Genomic DNA, 15,175 nt, shown 5'->3' with positions numbered 1-15,175 from the left:
TTTCACCATCCCTTGGTGCCCTGAATGCATATGCCAAGCACAAGTGTATTTTATTGAAACATGTTTGGGATATATTCACAGCATTAATTGAATTCAGGATTTTGAAATGTGCTATTTTGCAATAAGTGCATCTTGCAGTGGTCTTTTTGTTCCTCACCTCCTCTGGGTCCCATCTGCACATCTCATGTTTACAGTGATGTGTCTTGGAGRCATTTCTGCTAGATCTGCACTAAAATCCAGTTACCAGCATTGCTGTGGCTGCAATCCATGCTAAGCTGGCCACTGTATCAACAAGCACAGTTTCTGACTTCAGAGATCTCAAAACACCAAAGACTGCCAAAGAGTGACACAGTGAACAGATAGCAAGTGATATTAGGGACACAGTGATACAGTGAGCATGTTAGCCGGCTCTCTAAAGAAATGTTTAGGGAATGACTTTTTCTACTTCTTGTTTCTCTGCCAGGATCTCTTCTTTCTCCAGTTGGTTTTGGATTCATTTGTCTGTTTCAGCCCAGTTTTTACAGAARTGCAAAAATACCAGGTTCTTGTGGTGAGCTGAAGCACCAGGTTCAAGAGAGCTTTGTGACACCAGCAAATAGGTATACAAGAAAGACACAAATTAGAAGCAGTTGTGGTATGGGCTACAGGACAGTAAGATCACAGAAAATCAAATSCTCTAAGTTCTCTTGCTTACAGAACAACTTGTATTCTTGTGGGGAACAGGCTAGACTCATTTTGTACTCTTGAATCTCTTGTGATTTCAAATATTCATAACAACTCACTTAAAACTACTTCAGCAATGTGGCTTGAATACATTTGATCTAGACAAGAGTTAAAGTAATTAGCTGACATTTGATTTTACTTGATATGGATCCAAACCATGAAACTTTGAACACCCTTAGGGTTCAGAAGTGTTTCATTCAGTGTTTGGGTACTAGTCTGTGTTCTCAAGTAACCTTTTCAAACTTGGCAAATTTAATACCAGATTTAACATAAAGGCACTACATGGGGAATCAAGTCTGTACATGTATTTTTTTTAACGATGAAGATTCTGTGGGCTATGGTTATAGAAGCAGAATAGAAAATGCGTTGTCTGTATTAAGGTGTGTGCTTGTACTTATATGCAGTGTTCACACCACTCACTGTACACACTTGGATGGCTGTACAAAACATTGCTCCTGCTGCAAGGRCCTTGCAGTCTGAATAGATAACCAGGGCAATCATGTGCTTTGAGAGCCAGAGGATGGTGCTAACGTGGAGCATGTGTGCATTTTCAGTTTTATGATGTGACGACAGCAGCGCTCTGACACTGGTTGACATTTGTGGGCCTTGTGGAAGGAGCAAGTCTCCATGAGGGATTTGGCTGGAGGGAACCTGCCTGCCTGGCACAGAGAGATGAGGAGGGTGTTCCAGGTGGGGTGGAAATAAGGATGGGTTGCATGATGTTTTTCATTGCAGGTGATGCAGTCAGTAATTTGGMATGTGATAGACCATGTTTTATAAGCTTGTTATTTTTTCTTGCCATCTAATGCCAAAGGGAGAAAAAAGTTATGAAGAAATTTAAAAGGAAACATATAGCTATTTCTGTTGAAGGCAGAGGTGTTTGCTTCCTCATCAAAGTGCAATTATATGCGAACTGGAAAAGCTATATGTAATAACAATACATTCAATTTGCCACCTTAGGAAACCAAGATGGGAAGGGAAGACATGGGGGCAGGGAGGATTTAGTTAGATTTAATTATGGCCTATGTGTATAGGATTAAAAGAGGGACAGTTAAGTGGATRTCTTCAAGATGACATGCTTATATGACAAGAAAACCAGTGCTATGGTACTTGATTAGTTAACTTACATGGTCATTGTCCAAGTAATTTATTAGTGGATCGTATCACGATTTTCCCTGRCTCTGGTACAAATTGAAATAATGGAAAGGTTGCAGAAGTCAGAGCTTCACATGAAGCTCTGAAAAGAATATGAGCAACAACAATGTGGAAGAAATTGATTCAGTGATATGCAATTCGCAATAATTTACTGAATGCAAATTACCCAGAAATTATTCAGTTGGACGCCTAAGCAGCACAGTGGGAAGTTTTCAGATTCTTTCATAAAGTTTGCTCCCTTTATTGCAACATACAATTCATATTATCATCCCCTTACCATTATAATTCTCCAGTGATTTTAAATATCGTAATGTGTTAAAGAAAGAAAAGAGCTAGGAGACCAACATGGAAATTCATCCAAAGGTGACCATTAATTAGGGGGGTGATTTTGAACACTGCTATTCACATTCAATGTGTAAATTAAATAATTGTTTATTTAACTAAAATAAATATAATAAACCTTACATCTGAGGATTTCAGAGCAGTTTATAGGTTTTGAATCTCACAGCATTCCTATAAGAGGGTAAAATAACCACAGGTATAGAAATAAAAAAAAATAATTCATTAAGGCTCCTCAGGAGATGAAGAAGGAGGGGGATCCAGATGGTTTGGAAAATCTGTACAATTTACAGAATTACTATATTACTGAACTCTTTCATATATCTTGAGTTGACTTTAAGCTGAGAAAGGTGTGCCATCTATTTCCTGAATACATCATAGCATAGAATAATGGGAGATAATTTAATGCTGTTAGCTCCTTTTCTATGGACCCAAAGCCCAGAGGAGTCAGCATAATTAAATTTGCCTGCAGAAAAAAGGATTATCAATAAAATCTTACATGAAATGGACAGAAAAGGTGCTTGGGAAGAGGAATGTGTGGCAATAATAAAGGGAAGTTGGATGGTAGAGTCAAACTGAGACACATTTTTGTGGCCAAGGAGTCAGAATTTTCATGGAGATCAATGACAGAAGGTGTCCAGAGACCTGCATGGACACCTGGTGCGCATCTGCTCCAGAGCCTCATTCTTGCTCCACAAGATCATGGAATTGTGAAGTTGGAAAAGACCTTTAAGATCCTTGAGCATGCCATTAACCAGCACTGCTAAGACCATCACTTAAACACGTCTCTTGTCACCACATCCACATGGCTTTTGAATAACTCCCTGGGGAGCCCTTTCCAAGGCTTGACAATCTTTTCCAAGGAAAAAGCTTTCCTAAAACCTAGTCTAAACCTCCCCTGGCACAACTTGCCATCATATTCTCTCATCATACTCCTTCTTACATGGGAGAAGAGGCTCTACTCCACMTTGCTAGAAATTTCAGGTGGTTTTACAGAATAATGTCTCCAAAATCYTACCATTTGGTGATCACTGTGCCCAAGATGGCCTGCAACCATCACGTCACCCATGAGTCTTTCTGCATTTCCAAGCAACAGGTTCAGCTCTTACCTTCCCTGGTTTGCTCCCTCACCAGCCACATCAGGAAGTTACGTGCCCCACACTCCAGGAATCTCCTAGGCTCTTTCMTCTTTGCTGTATTGTATTTTGAGCAGACATCTGATAGATTGAAATCTGCCCTGAAAACAAGGGTGAGTGATTGTGAGACTTGTCCCACCTGCTTATAGGACATTTCATGCACCTCTTTATCCTGACTGGGAGATCTGTTGCCAACTCCCACTATGATATCTGCCTTGTTGGCCTTTCCCCTGATTCTTACTCACAAACATTCAACCCCATCCTCACCATCACTATGCTCTAGAGACCCAAACACCCCTACCCCCACTGAGATGGCAGACTGACCTTCAGACATTGATGTGCTGCTCTTGACTTTGGTGAACCTTGTTTTATTCCTTCAAATCTGCCTAAAGCTCCTTCAATGAGCCCTGCTAACTCCTGTGCAGAGATCTTTTCCCCCCTTTTGAGAYAGTTTTCCCATCTATTGCCAGCAGGCCTGCTGGTTTTGTTCCGTTTAGCTATATCCATATCTACAGCCTTTATCTACATGCATATATTTCTATATATATGTGTATATATATAATCTTTTAGTTATATTCATGCTGTTCAGCAATTGGCCTGGCCMTAAGTCAAAAACACATACGTGATTTCGGCTGCTTTGAACTCCAAAAAACACTCTGAGTGGTGAATAAGTTCAGGCATCTTGCATCCTTGCTTTTGCTTTGTTCCTTTTAAGTCTTTTGTTATAATACAGGCTTCTCTGAGGAACCTTGAATAAGCTGGAGGTAAAAATTTACTGAGAATGAGATCCAAGGAGACTAAAAGAGAATTCAGAAGTCTACAGGATTGCCCACCATGTGTTAAGCAACAATTGCTTTAGCRTACATGGTCACATATCATTTGATGTGGTTACAGTCAGGCAATCCCTGCTGACTGTGAGATGAGGGATGCATCCATGCCTAGCTCGTCATTTGTTTGTTTCTCTTCTTGTATGTCTTTGAAGAAGTGGGTTGTGAATGAAAATGGTAACAAGATGAACTGTAGGAAAAGTTGTATCTCGAGTCTTTTGGGCATCAGGGGATGGGAACTGGTTTAGGAGTGTGAGGCAGTCRGTCTCTTAGGGTGTCTCATTACAAAAGGATAAACAGGATGCTGACAAATCATACATTTACGAGGGAGGGTAGGGATGCTTTTCCCATCAAGAGSATCTCACCTGGTGAGACAGGTACAGAGGATTCCAACACTCAGAAATTGCCCCACTGACTGAGCTATTTCACACCAGATTGCTTGTCCTGCCTGCCACCCACTAGGATTATTTGTACAAGATTGGAGTTGAATGCTGTCCTGCTGAACTTAGCGAGTCCTCTGTGGGGGATGGGAGCACAGAGGGAATTGGAATGTGGTGTGCAGATGTGTGAAGGTGAGAGTAAAGCATATCAGCTACTGGTTCCAGAGGGTGGTGGGCTTTTCCTTGTTTTTTTCCTGATTCTGATGGTGATGTTATCAGTTGAACAACCTCAATTATCCAGCCATAYAAGGTAAAAGTACCAGATCACTACATTCGAGTGTGAATACATTTAAATATTAAATATTAAAAAATATAACAATTAAACATGGATCCTTTTGGTGAGCTGCTCTCTGGGTGGCCTCTATTAAAAACTTCTTGAGACTCCAAAGGCGCTTCACTTTGTTGCATAATATTTTTCTTTTGTTTTCAGTAAACCAAGTTTGAACTGGCAAATTTCTGTGAAGAACTGTAGCTGATTTAATTTTAAAACAAACCTGTTAAGTTATGCTGTTGTCAGAAATGTCTTGAGCCATCCTACCTCTGCTAACCTGCTGTGCTGACCCAGCACCTGAGGAGGACTTGACTGCCCATGGGGACAAAGGAGTGTTCTGCACCTCTGCAGAAAGGCAGGGTAATAAAAGCTTGTAAGAACAGCGATGTGGCTTAAGTTTGTGTTGCAGTTATCTGCCAAGTAATTTAAAAGAAAAAAAGAATATAGTCCAACAAAATTAAAGCATAGGCTTGAATCCACAGTAGTTCATGACCCAAAATAGTAGTCTGCACTAAATGYGCTCCTTTGATAAATATCCATGCATATGGTTTTCATTTTGGGTAAAAATTTGTAGAAAAAGGCTCTTAGAACTTAAAACTGCTACTCTTTTTTTGGAAAAATTTGTCTTGATACTCATATTAGATGAAGAAGAGTCTGCAAGGAGATAGCTTCTGGGATCCTGAGAGTTAAGGGACAGGACACATTGCTAGTGCTGTACCTGTTCTGCAGAGACTGCTCTGCTCTCAATATTGCTCTCTTCACAAATCAGAAATTRTGTTAGTGGTGTTGCTTGATTTCCTTGGGCATATCATTGCACGTGCATGTATCGGCGTGCTGAAGTTCATATATTGTTATTGTTGTGTACTTGTGACCCCAGCCTCAAACTGGAATCCAGCACTGCATTTTTATTCAACTTCATACTGTGAACTGTCTASAGCTTGGTCTCTGCTTGCCTCTGCCTATATTTTATTTGTGTGTAAATTCATTAAATTGCCCTACATGCAACTAAAAATGTAGAGATTGCATTTCTTTTTATTCAGTGCCAATGCAGATGTCTGACAGCAAGTGCACGTTCAGGACTGTCCTTTTGAAACTTTTTGTAGTCATGCAAAAGATGAGCGACAATTTAGAAGGTAGAGGAYCTCCAGCCAAAATACTTTTCAAATGATCTTAAAGTGTAACTTGTCTTCTTACTTTGCAGCTAACTATGGACCAAATCCAATTTGCAAAGGTTGCTTATCTTGTTCRAAGGATAATGGGTGCATCAGATGCCAACACAAGTTGTTCTTCTTCCTGCGAAGAGAAGGGATGAGGCAGTAYGGGGAATGCTTGCACTCCTGCCCGTCGGGGTACTATGGACTGCGAACACCAGATATGAAYAGATGTTCAAGTGAGTTCTTTTTTGAACCCTTACACTCACTTTTGTAGGAAGGCCATAATTCATGCTCAGTTTTTAGGATGGTATGTTATTTTCATAGAATTATAGTTTCATAGATGTCTCAAGATCATCATAAAACTTCTTTGTTAAAGAGCACCCCAGCTCATTCTGAGATAAAGAACATTCACCAGATTAAATTGTTGATGAATTGACTTATTTTTTTATTGTTGCTGTTATTTTCATTATTATTGCTTCAATTAAAAGGGTAATTTAGGAAAACAAATATATGATTTAAGTAGATATTCCTAATTTTAAGAACAAATTCCCACTACAYGAAAATAAAAAGGATTAAGAATGAATTTAACATGTGGGTACTAGTCAGTATAAACACTAATATATGGGTGGGCTCCTTGTCATACTTTTTGTTCCCACACAAATTTCAGGTGACCAGACACCTCACACCAGACATGCTTTAATATGTAAGTGTTGCTAATTTAATAAAACAGATGTACTATTAAAAACAAACAAACAACCTTTCACTTTTAGTGAAGTGATTTATTTGGAAATTTACAACCTGCTAATGTGCAACAAGATTCCCTGTTTGCATGTTTGTGCCTGGAAGCAAAAAATCCACGAGTGCTCTGGAATCTCACATTGTTTCACCTCTGTCTGGCAGTTGTGCCGATATCGATTTTTCCATATGCTCATATGTGGAGTATTGCCCACATGGATTATTAATCATTGCTGTTACCTCTAATTCCTATTTAGGGGGAGAATGTTTTTGCCATAGTCTAACCAGAATCAGGTCAGCTGACATAAGAACCTGAAGTGAGAAATAGCTTTTCTTTGTTTCCTGCAATAACCAAGTGTCTGTTAAATGTGTGGCACCTTTCTCCACGTGCTGTGCCACGTCCCGGGGCCACACTGAGCTGTGAGGAYGCGTGTGCTGCTTTTCACATCACACATAATCCCGAGACTCACATGGGGTCACCCCGCGGCGGTCTGGGCTGGATGAGGAGCCCTTATGGCCACGCTTGGACCTGTCCCAACCTATCCCACCTCCTTCTCCCCATTCCCTGCGTGGGCTCCATGGATTTTGTATTCTTCCCAGCTGCTGTGTAATATTGCAGAGTGCTGCCTAATCTGTACCAGGTGGTTAAGTTTTGATAAAAAAATTAAATGAGACAGTGTATGGTTTATGCATCCATTCTGTAAAGTAATTTAGAATCTTGGCCCTGATTTTCATAACACATTTGTGAATTCAACAACTTCTSTACTTGAAACCTTTCAAAACTGGGCCATAAATACTTCCTCATGTAAAAATATTTTTGAATATATTTGTAAGCTTAGGAAATAGATTATTCTTATCTGTTTTAGTCTGTACCATGCTTGTAACAAAGGCAAAGTAGTCTTTATTGGCAGTATTCTTTTCTTTCTTAAAAAGAAAGAAAGAWAAAAGTTAATTGCAGAAGGTGGAGGGTGAATTCAGCGTAATATTCTTTCTTGGTTTTTCCACTTACATAAGGTGACCTTTTTTCCTGCATTACAGGATTGATTTTGAAAAGCATAAATGCAAGTTACCAACCCATRCTGGCATGTGTTGAGCACTTGATATTTATCTCACCCTCATGCCTTTGAAAACCTCCCTTTGTGAGAATAATGATGCAGTTGCATTTATGGACCAGTCCTGGTTCCCCTCCGATGATTTTTGTATTGTATATTTTTATTTTAGTGTAACTGCCAGCTGGTATATTTATAAATCACTTTTTTTTTTCTTGGTTTGGTGATCTTGGTCTGCACAAATGAAGCACTGTGGACACACAGACATTTTCTGGATTGAAATAAACATCCTTAAAAATGGAATAGGTTTCTCTCCTTGATCTTAAATATTAGGTATATTTACAGACTCCATYGCTCAGATAGTATTATCTTAGCTAGATACAATATTTTGGCTATRTTAAAATCCTTATCAGAGTTTTAGGGCTTGAATTGCATAAACTGAAATAAGTTCTGGTCTATTAATGTTTTTACAGACAAAAAAAAGCTGTTTAACATTTTATTACTGGAACACTTGCCCATTTTTGTTAGAGAAGCTATAGAACATATTTTTATGGAAAAAATTGTCTTGATTTTAAAAGCCAAACAGGGTTAATGCCAAGTGTAACACCATAAATACCACAGCCAAATGCAGTGGCRCTAAAATGATGGAAATTTTTGATTTCAAGACAAATTTTCTTTTCTGCATGTGAGCAATATGTGCCTAGAATTTGCTAAGTGGTTCTAGACTGTTCTTCTAGTAAAAGTGAATCATTAAATTTGAGACTGCTTGTCTCTAGAAATCAGTGTAGAGTTTTCTGCTGAATATGATTTCCACCTTGAACACTGCAGGRGGAGAATGCAGTCCTTTTGGACATGAAATTGGAAAGTATTGAATCTCTTCTGTAAAAGAAAGCCTCAAGAGATGAGCTATACTTCATTAGTTTTCTAATAAATTTTTAATAATTAATGACTTTGAACTGAACTGCTCCAAAAAGAGATAATCTCATGAAAAAAAAGCCAGAACTGAATTTAAAGAATGAGATGAAACCTGTCACCTCAGTGGCTGGACTGATCAATGGATCACGCCTATCAAGCCTACTGCAGATGGAATCCAAGGGAAGGAACAGAMAGGGGCTCGGGTGTCTGTCCCTGACCCACAGACCCCTGGCTGCTTGAGAGATGGGAACAGCAGCAAAGGGACACCCTTCAGTCACCCTCAGCTTCTGGGGTTGGGGTTTTCACCTCTGCCATTGCTGCCTTGCAGGTGCCATTGCTCTGGGGGGTTTTTCTGTAGAGCTGCATTGATCAGCTCTTCTCCCCCTCCACACCAATTTCATCTTTCTCTCTCCCCTCCAAGCTTCCACTTAAAAGCCTCTCCTTCCTGCATCTAAAACTTCCCAGGCAGTTGCTCTTACCTATTTGGAAACCTCTAATGGGCACCTTTTTCTGTTCATTTTTAAAAAATAATTTTGTTTTCAGAAAAAAAGATTTCTGAAGCATACGCATTAYCTATTTCTTTCCTCAGAAGATTTTCTTGTATCTGAAATCTTAGATATGTTTACCTTGGTCTTGTTTCCTTTAGGGTATTTTTTTTTCTATTTTTAATTTCTAGGCAATTTTTCAGTGGAATAAAAAAAAATACACAAACTGCATCATCCAGCTACTGATACCATACAGAAAATGAAACCACTGGACTCATGAGAAACTAAAGTAAAAAAAAAAAGTGTTGGCTTGTTCCAGTTAATTATATCAGCTAATTAATTTGAAGGAAATTTAAAAGGTTTTACAGAGGCATTTTTAAAAGTAGAAAAGATTTTGGTTTCCTTCTCCAGAGATAGACATAAGGTGTTGAGATCARAAAGTTGAACAGTTCAGGTCATTAAACACTATTTCCTTGGGTTTTATTATATTATACATAGTAAAGTATAAAAAAWATTTCAAAATGCTGCTTTTCTTAATTATTGCATATTATGTCAAACAGTTCTGTCAAACAGAATTCAGTGAATTATTCATTATCCAATTTATTATTTTAATAATAGAATTCAAAGAATTTTAGTAATGTGCAATATACTTCCATTAATGAAGTATTTCATGGATATAATTTATTTCTGTATTTGTATTAATATTTAATGAGGTTTACRTTGATAATGATGTTGATCAACAAAAAGAAATACAAGATTCAATTGTTATATTTATTTCCAGAGATATCTTAATATTCTTAGTGGAGTATCAACTTTTTTGATGTATCCAACTAAAAATATTTACGTTTTCTTTATCTCTTCATGTTATCTCTTCATTTAATTTTTAAAGGAAAAGAATATAAAGAATTSATTCATTCTAATGTGCTAACCTCAATCGCAGTTAAAATGATTTACTAATAGCACTTCTATTAAAAAAAAACCCAAGATTCTAAGCTTTTAATAAGAAGAAACTAGGCATCAAAAATAATATACTCTTAAAATTTTTCTTAACCATTATTGTGATAGTTTGGGATTGAAAGTAGACTTCTAGGTATAAAGTTTTTTTAAATTCTGGATTATTGCTCTTCTTTTGCTTTTTAGTTTATTTAAATATTATAAAAAGTCAGTACAAGGCCTAGGTGCAGCTTCATGATTAGAACTGAGTGTATGGAGGATGTCAGAAAGGAGTTGTTGTCGCTCCTAGTGTGTCTGCACTATGCTCTGTTGCTGAGTTGAATTATCATTCAGTGACCCTAAGCATTAYGATGAATATCACTCTGATGAATTAATATTTTGAATTTCAGAATTTTTACACTATTCCTAATACTCTTTCAGTATTTTTCCTTAAACTGCATCTGATACAGATTAAATAATAGGCCTTTCATGTTTGGAGTAGTTTATCTTCATAGGAAAAAACTGAAAATAAACTGCCTTGGTGGAAATCTGCACCCAACTGTCACCTACTAAAGCTTCTAAAGTATAATTATCACAATGACTCTGCTGTGACATGAAAGAAAASTGGCATAGAAGGCAAAGCAGAAAATACAAACAAGATGGGAATTTTGAGCTGTGGTCAAGAAACTGAGAGRGGATTGATTTATTAATCTGATCTTTAAATACAGGGTGTTCACACATACACTTGTGTTAAATAGCAATAGTTTTATGGAGTGAATCCCCAGCGTAAAGTGAAGCTGGCTTTCACCCATCAAGCGCATCTGTATTGTATCAAAGGGTAAATTATCTTGAAAGTTTTTCCTTTAATCCCTCTTCCAYACACACACAAAGGCTTTTAGCATGTTAGTCTCAACAAGTTTTTTGAAAGCAATAGTTAAAATGTTGTTTAAAAAATGTTGTGTCACTTGGATGTGAGGGAGAGTCTCAAGATSCCGTTTCTTCTTTTGATGTTCTGTTCTGTATCTTTTCATTGGAACTACATGATTTGTAAAAACTTTGGTATCTTTTCAAATGTCTCATGTGGGTGGGCAAGAGGCAATTTTTTTGGGATAATTGACATAGGATAATTGATTCAAGCATTGCATTTAATAAAATCCTTGCAGTATACCTTGAGAGTAACAAACCAGATTAGCAATYAAGTATTGTGGGACATCTCCAGAGCAGCTCACCTGCATTAATCTGGGAAAGTGATTTTGCAAGGTCACTGTTGGATTGGCCAGGATTCTGTTTTTTAGGGACTGGTTAAACCCTTGCAAAGAAGAAAAGATTATTCTTAGGAAATTCCTRTGAACTAAAGTGTGAACAATAAGCCCAACTTGTGCTGCTTATATGAACTCAAGTTTTAAAATCCCCTTTGAAGGATGCTGGATGCAGGAGTTGGTATCATTCAGGTTATGTGTGGTTTTATCTAAACAGAGCCAGCAGAGATTGTCAGGGCAAAGATGTTCACATTGAAACTAATACTCAAATTCCTTTTAACCAAGCAAAGGTTACCAGCACTTGAAGGATACATCTTTCTTTTAAATCAGTCTGCCTAATTTATTGTCCAATGCCACAAGAAATCTGATCTAAAAAGCCTCATATTTCCCTAATTGCTGACAGAGAATGATTTTACACACACACGCACACAGTTTAAGTGTTGTGGGATGCCCTGTCTTGGCCTGCTGAAGTTTAAGAATAAGTATTAAAATCTGTTCCATAAAGACTGGCAAAATTTGAAGTGTTGTTTGGGGATGTTTACTAATTGGTGTATCAGAAAATAGYGACCTTATGTTTTGTGGGTATTTTTTTTCTTTTTAAAATAATGAAGAATAAATGAGTGACAGAAGTTACCAAAATTATTAGTATATTGTTGCWTGACATGAATAACAAATGCTTCTTGCTGTGACTTCAGATAGCTAAAGACAGGATACAGTTAATGTAGTTTATTTAATTACGTTTACTGAAGGATTATATTTTTTAAAAATTAATCGTAAAGTGATTGTTACTGTTCCAAATGTAATGGCTCATAGTTTTTAATATTTGGTGCATTTTTCCTAGTACTTTTTTATAGGTATGTATAGTATACAAATGATCATCAATAACTAGTTCAATTCCAAGTTGGCATGTTTTAATATGGGATAGGGTATTTCTGAACAGCCTACACCTGARTTTGTCATATATTTCAGGTTATATTCCTCTTAAATTTTCAGAGAAATACAGTGGTTCATAAAGACAATAATTTTTTTTTAGCTATTATAGCTTTATGTCTCCTAGTCATTTAGGAATGATAATTTTTTATGGATTAAGTGTCTTAATAATAGAGAAGAGTTAAACCCAGAAAAATTGAGGTTTTTTTGCACATGAGTATGTTTAAACATGGATGTCAGATATACTACATGAAAGCATCCCCTATTTGTAGGGTCAGCTCATAGAAAAAAATGTATCCTCCTTTCAGTGATAAATTATAAACTGAAGACAATACATACAATACATGCAACTTCCCAAAATAACTTGTTGCRTCTTGGCTTCCTCGAAATTACTCACACATCAAAATAATTGACATTGAACATTTATCCTCCAAAAAGATGTCACTAACTCAATATAATTAAACTAGGTGTTTTATCTACAGTTTGATTTAAAAAAATAGGATTAGAAGGACATAGGGGAAAATGTGCTAGACACAGTTCTCTCCAATTTCTTCTCTAGAACAGATGGATTTCAGGATGACAGTATTCCCTGTTATATCACTTCTGRCTGTGCTGTTTTATTTCTTTATAAGTCTCTTAATTTATAGTCTTACCCTGACTTTTCTGTCTCATTGTTCYTTATGATCCTTTTGATTCAGGATGCAGAATAGAAAACTGCGACTCCTGCTTTAGCAGAGACTTTTGTACCAAATGCAAAACYGGCTTTTACTCGCACCGAGGCCGCTGCTTTCGAGGGTGTCCCGCTGGATTTGCAGCCTTGGAAGAGCTTATGGAATGTGTGGGTGAGTCTTCCAGCACACCACTGCTGCTGAAGGGGCTCTTTTGCCAGGTGGCCATATTCAAATATGGCACTACTTTAAGATGATGCTTAGTATTTCTTATCAGGAAATATATAGTAAAGAATTATATCTTGATTTCTTTAGTGATAATAAATACTAAATTTTTCCTAACTTTCAAATACTGCTTTATTCGGACTGTCATTCTKTTGTGCCTCAGAAAGTTCTGTACTCTTTCTTAATTGTAAAATGACCTTGGATGAAGATTTACAACTCAGAATTTGTAAGATTTCAGGAATTTTATCAGAGCAAACTCTTTCTTTCAAGAGTATTGCTTGCATTTCATGATGTAGAGGACTTGGAAATGTGAACTTTTGAGCCTTTCAAACCCTGGTGGCAACCAAATAGTATCTGTTTGTTAGACACAGAAAAAAAATCAGTCTCATTATTTGAGGACAGTTTTTGAATATTTGGGACTGTCATAACTTATATACATGCAATTTCATATTYTGATTTTTTTMTTTTGGTTGATGCTGGCTAAAAAGRTTCTTTCAGGTTCTGTAAGATATTTTAATTTTGTTTCTAGCTTTTACCTGCYAATAGTAAAACTGTCAAGTGCTGCTTTCTAACAGTGTACAGTGTAGTCTAATAAAAAAAGGAAAAAATAAACCAGAAGAATTGCTCACTTGTGTTTTATTTTGCTTTATCAGAAGGCTGTGAAGTGGGTCAATGGAGCGAGTGGGGAACTTGCAGCAGAAATAACAAAACATGTGGATTTAAGTGGGGCCTGGAAACGAGAACAAGACAAATTGTGAAGAAGCCAGCGAAAGAYACAATACCATGTCCAACCATTGCAGAATCCAGGCGGTGTAAAATGGCCATGAGGCATTGTCCAGGAGGTAAGTGTAGTCCATGCCAGAAAAATCTCTRTGAGCTGAAGGCCAAATTCAGTCTCTGCTCTGTCAGCCAAGGCTGAAAAGCAGCAATACTATATTCAGTCCTGGTTTGTATAGCGARACTCCAGGGAAACACTCAGAGTGGGAGTAATCAGTCCTTCAGGAGGCTGTGAAACTCTGCTTTTCCTGGTGTGGTTCTGAGGGTTTTTCAAGGAGGTGCCTCGTGGAAGAACCCTAAGAGGTTGCAGTTTGAGCTTCAGCATGGAAATTATGCTGATCGTGGAGGAACTACTTGTTCTGCACGTGGCAGGAAAGATTATGACTCTAAACCTCCCTGCAGGTGGCACAACCATTGTTGGTGTGGTGGGTATTTAAATTAAAAGAAGTTAKTTACACATGGTATTGTTAGCTGGAACTATTAGCTGGAACATGTTATTTATTTTGAATATCATAGATCAAGGCCAAACTGATAGATGTCATACAAGCAGAACAGTGACAGATATCAAGATTGTCAGGATAAGAMCAGCCAAAGGCAATTGCCCCAAGTAAAAAAATACTCAAATTTCTTTATCATGGTGTTACAAGACTTAAGTAGTGATGCTGAAGTGAAAAAGGAGATAGAGTTTCAAAYCTGTACTTGGGTTTTTAGATCTCAAACTGGAGACACATCACTGGTAGAGATATTTTTTTATCTTTTAAGTTGAAAGGTTTAAACTCTCAGTTGTGTATCCTGGCCACTTAAGCAGGTTTCAAAATTTGTAGGAGAAATGCGTGATCAGCAGGTGATAAAGATGCCATTCTTTTGGAATCACAGGGTTAAATAAAAAACAGACTTCAAGAGATCTCTAGTCCAGTCTCTTACTGCTAGTTGAGTCAACTGAGAGATCTGACAAATAAAAAAGAAATAGAGGGTTGAAGAATCCTGAAGAAAGGCATAGCATGATGAATAAGATAAACCTGAAGCAGTCTTAGAAAAGGTCCATAAATAGGTTTTCTTTGTGTTCTGGGATTGTTGAAGATGTCTGTCCTGTCTTGACCCTCCTGCTTACCAGTGTGTATGTATGTTATACATAGAGTTTTATCTTATGGATT

The 15,175-nt window shown here is 37.3% G+C and overlaps 1 protein-coding gene across 1 annotated transcript in view; it reads left to right on the top strand.

The window, feature by feature from the left end:
• The window catches only part of RSPO2 (R-spondin 2), a 97,765-nt gene that overhangs the window by 45,181 nt on the left and 37,409 nt on the right, over nt 1-15,175 (top strand). Inside the window, exons 2-4 of the mRNA XM_057375791.1 lie at nt 6,093-6,281; nt 13,050-13,193; nt 13,898-14,086. Coding sequence (XP_057231774.1) covers nt 6,093-6,281; nt 13,050-13,193; nt 13,898-14,086 — 522 coding nt within the window. The remainder of the gene's footprint in view (nt 1-6,092; nt 6,282-13,049; nt 13,194-13,897; nt 14,087-15,175) is intronic.

This window comes from Malurus melanocephalus, unplaced genomic scaffold (genome assembly GCF_030028575.1).
Source record: "Malurus melanocephalus ecotype Western Australia unplaced genomic scaffold, MMel_1.1 scaffold_258, whole genome shotgun sequence".
In the NCBI taxonomy this organism is placed as follows: Eukaryota; Metazoa; Chordata; class Aves; order Passeriformes; family Maluridae; genus Malurus; species Malurus melanocephalus.
Note: the sequence above shows the minus strand (reverse complement) of the source record. Positions and strands in the feature narration are given on the sequence as shown.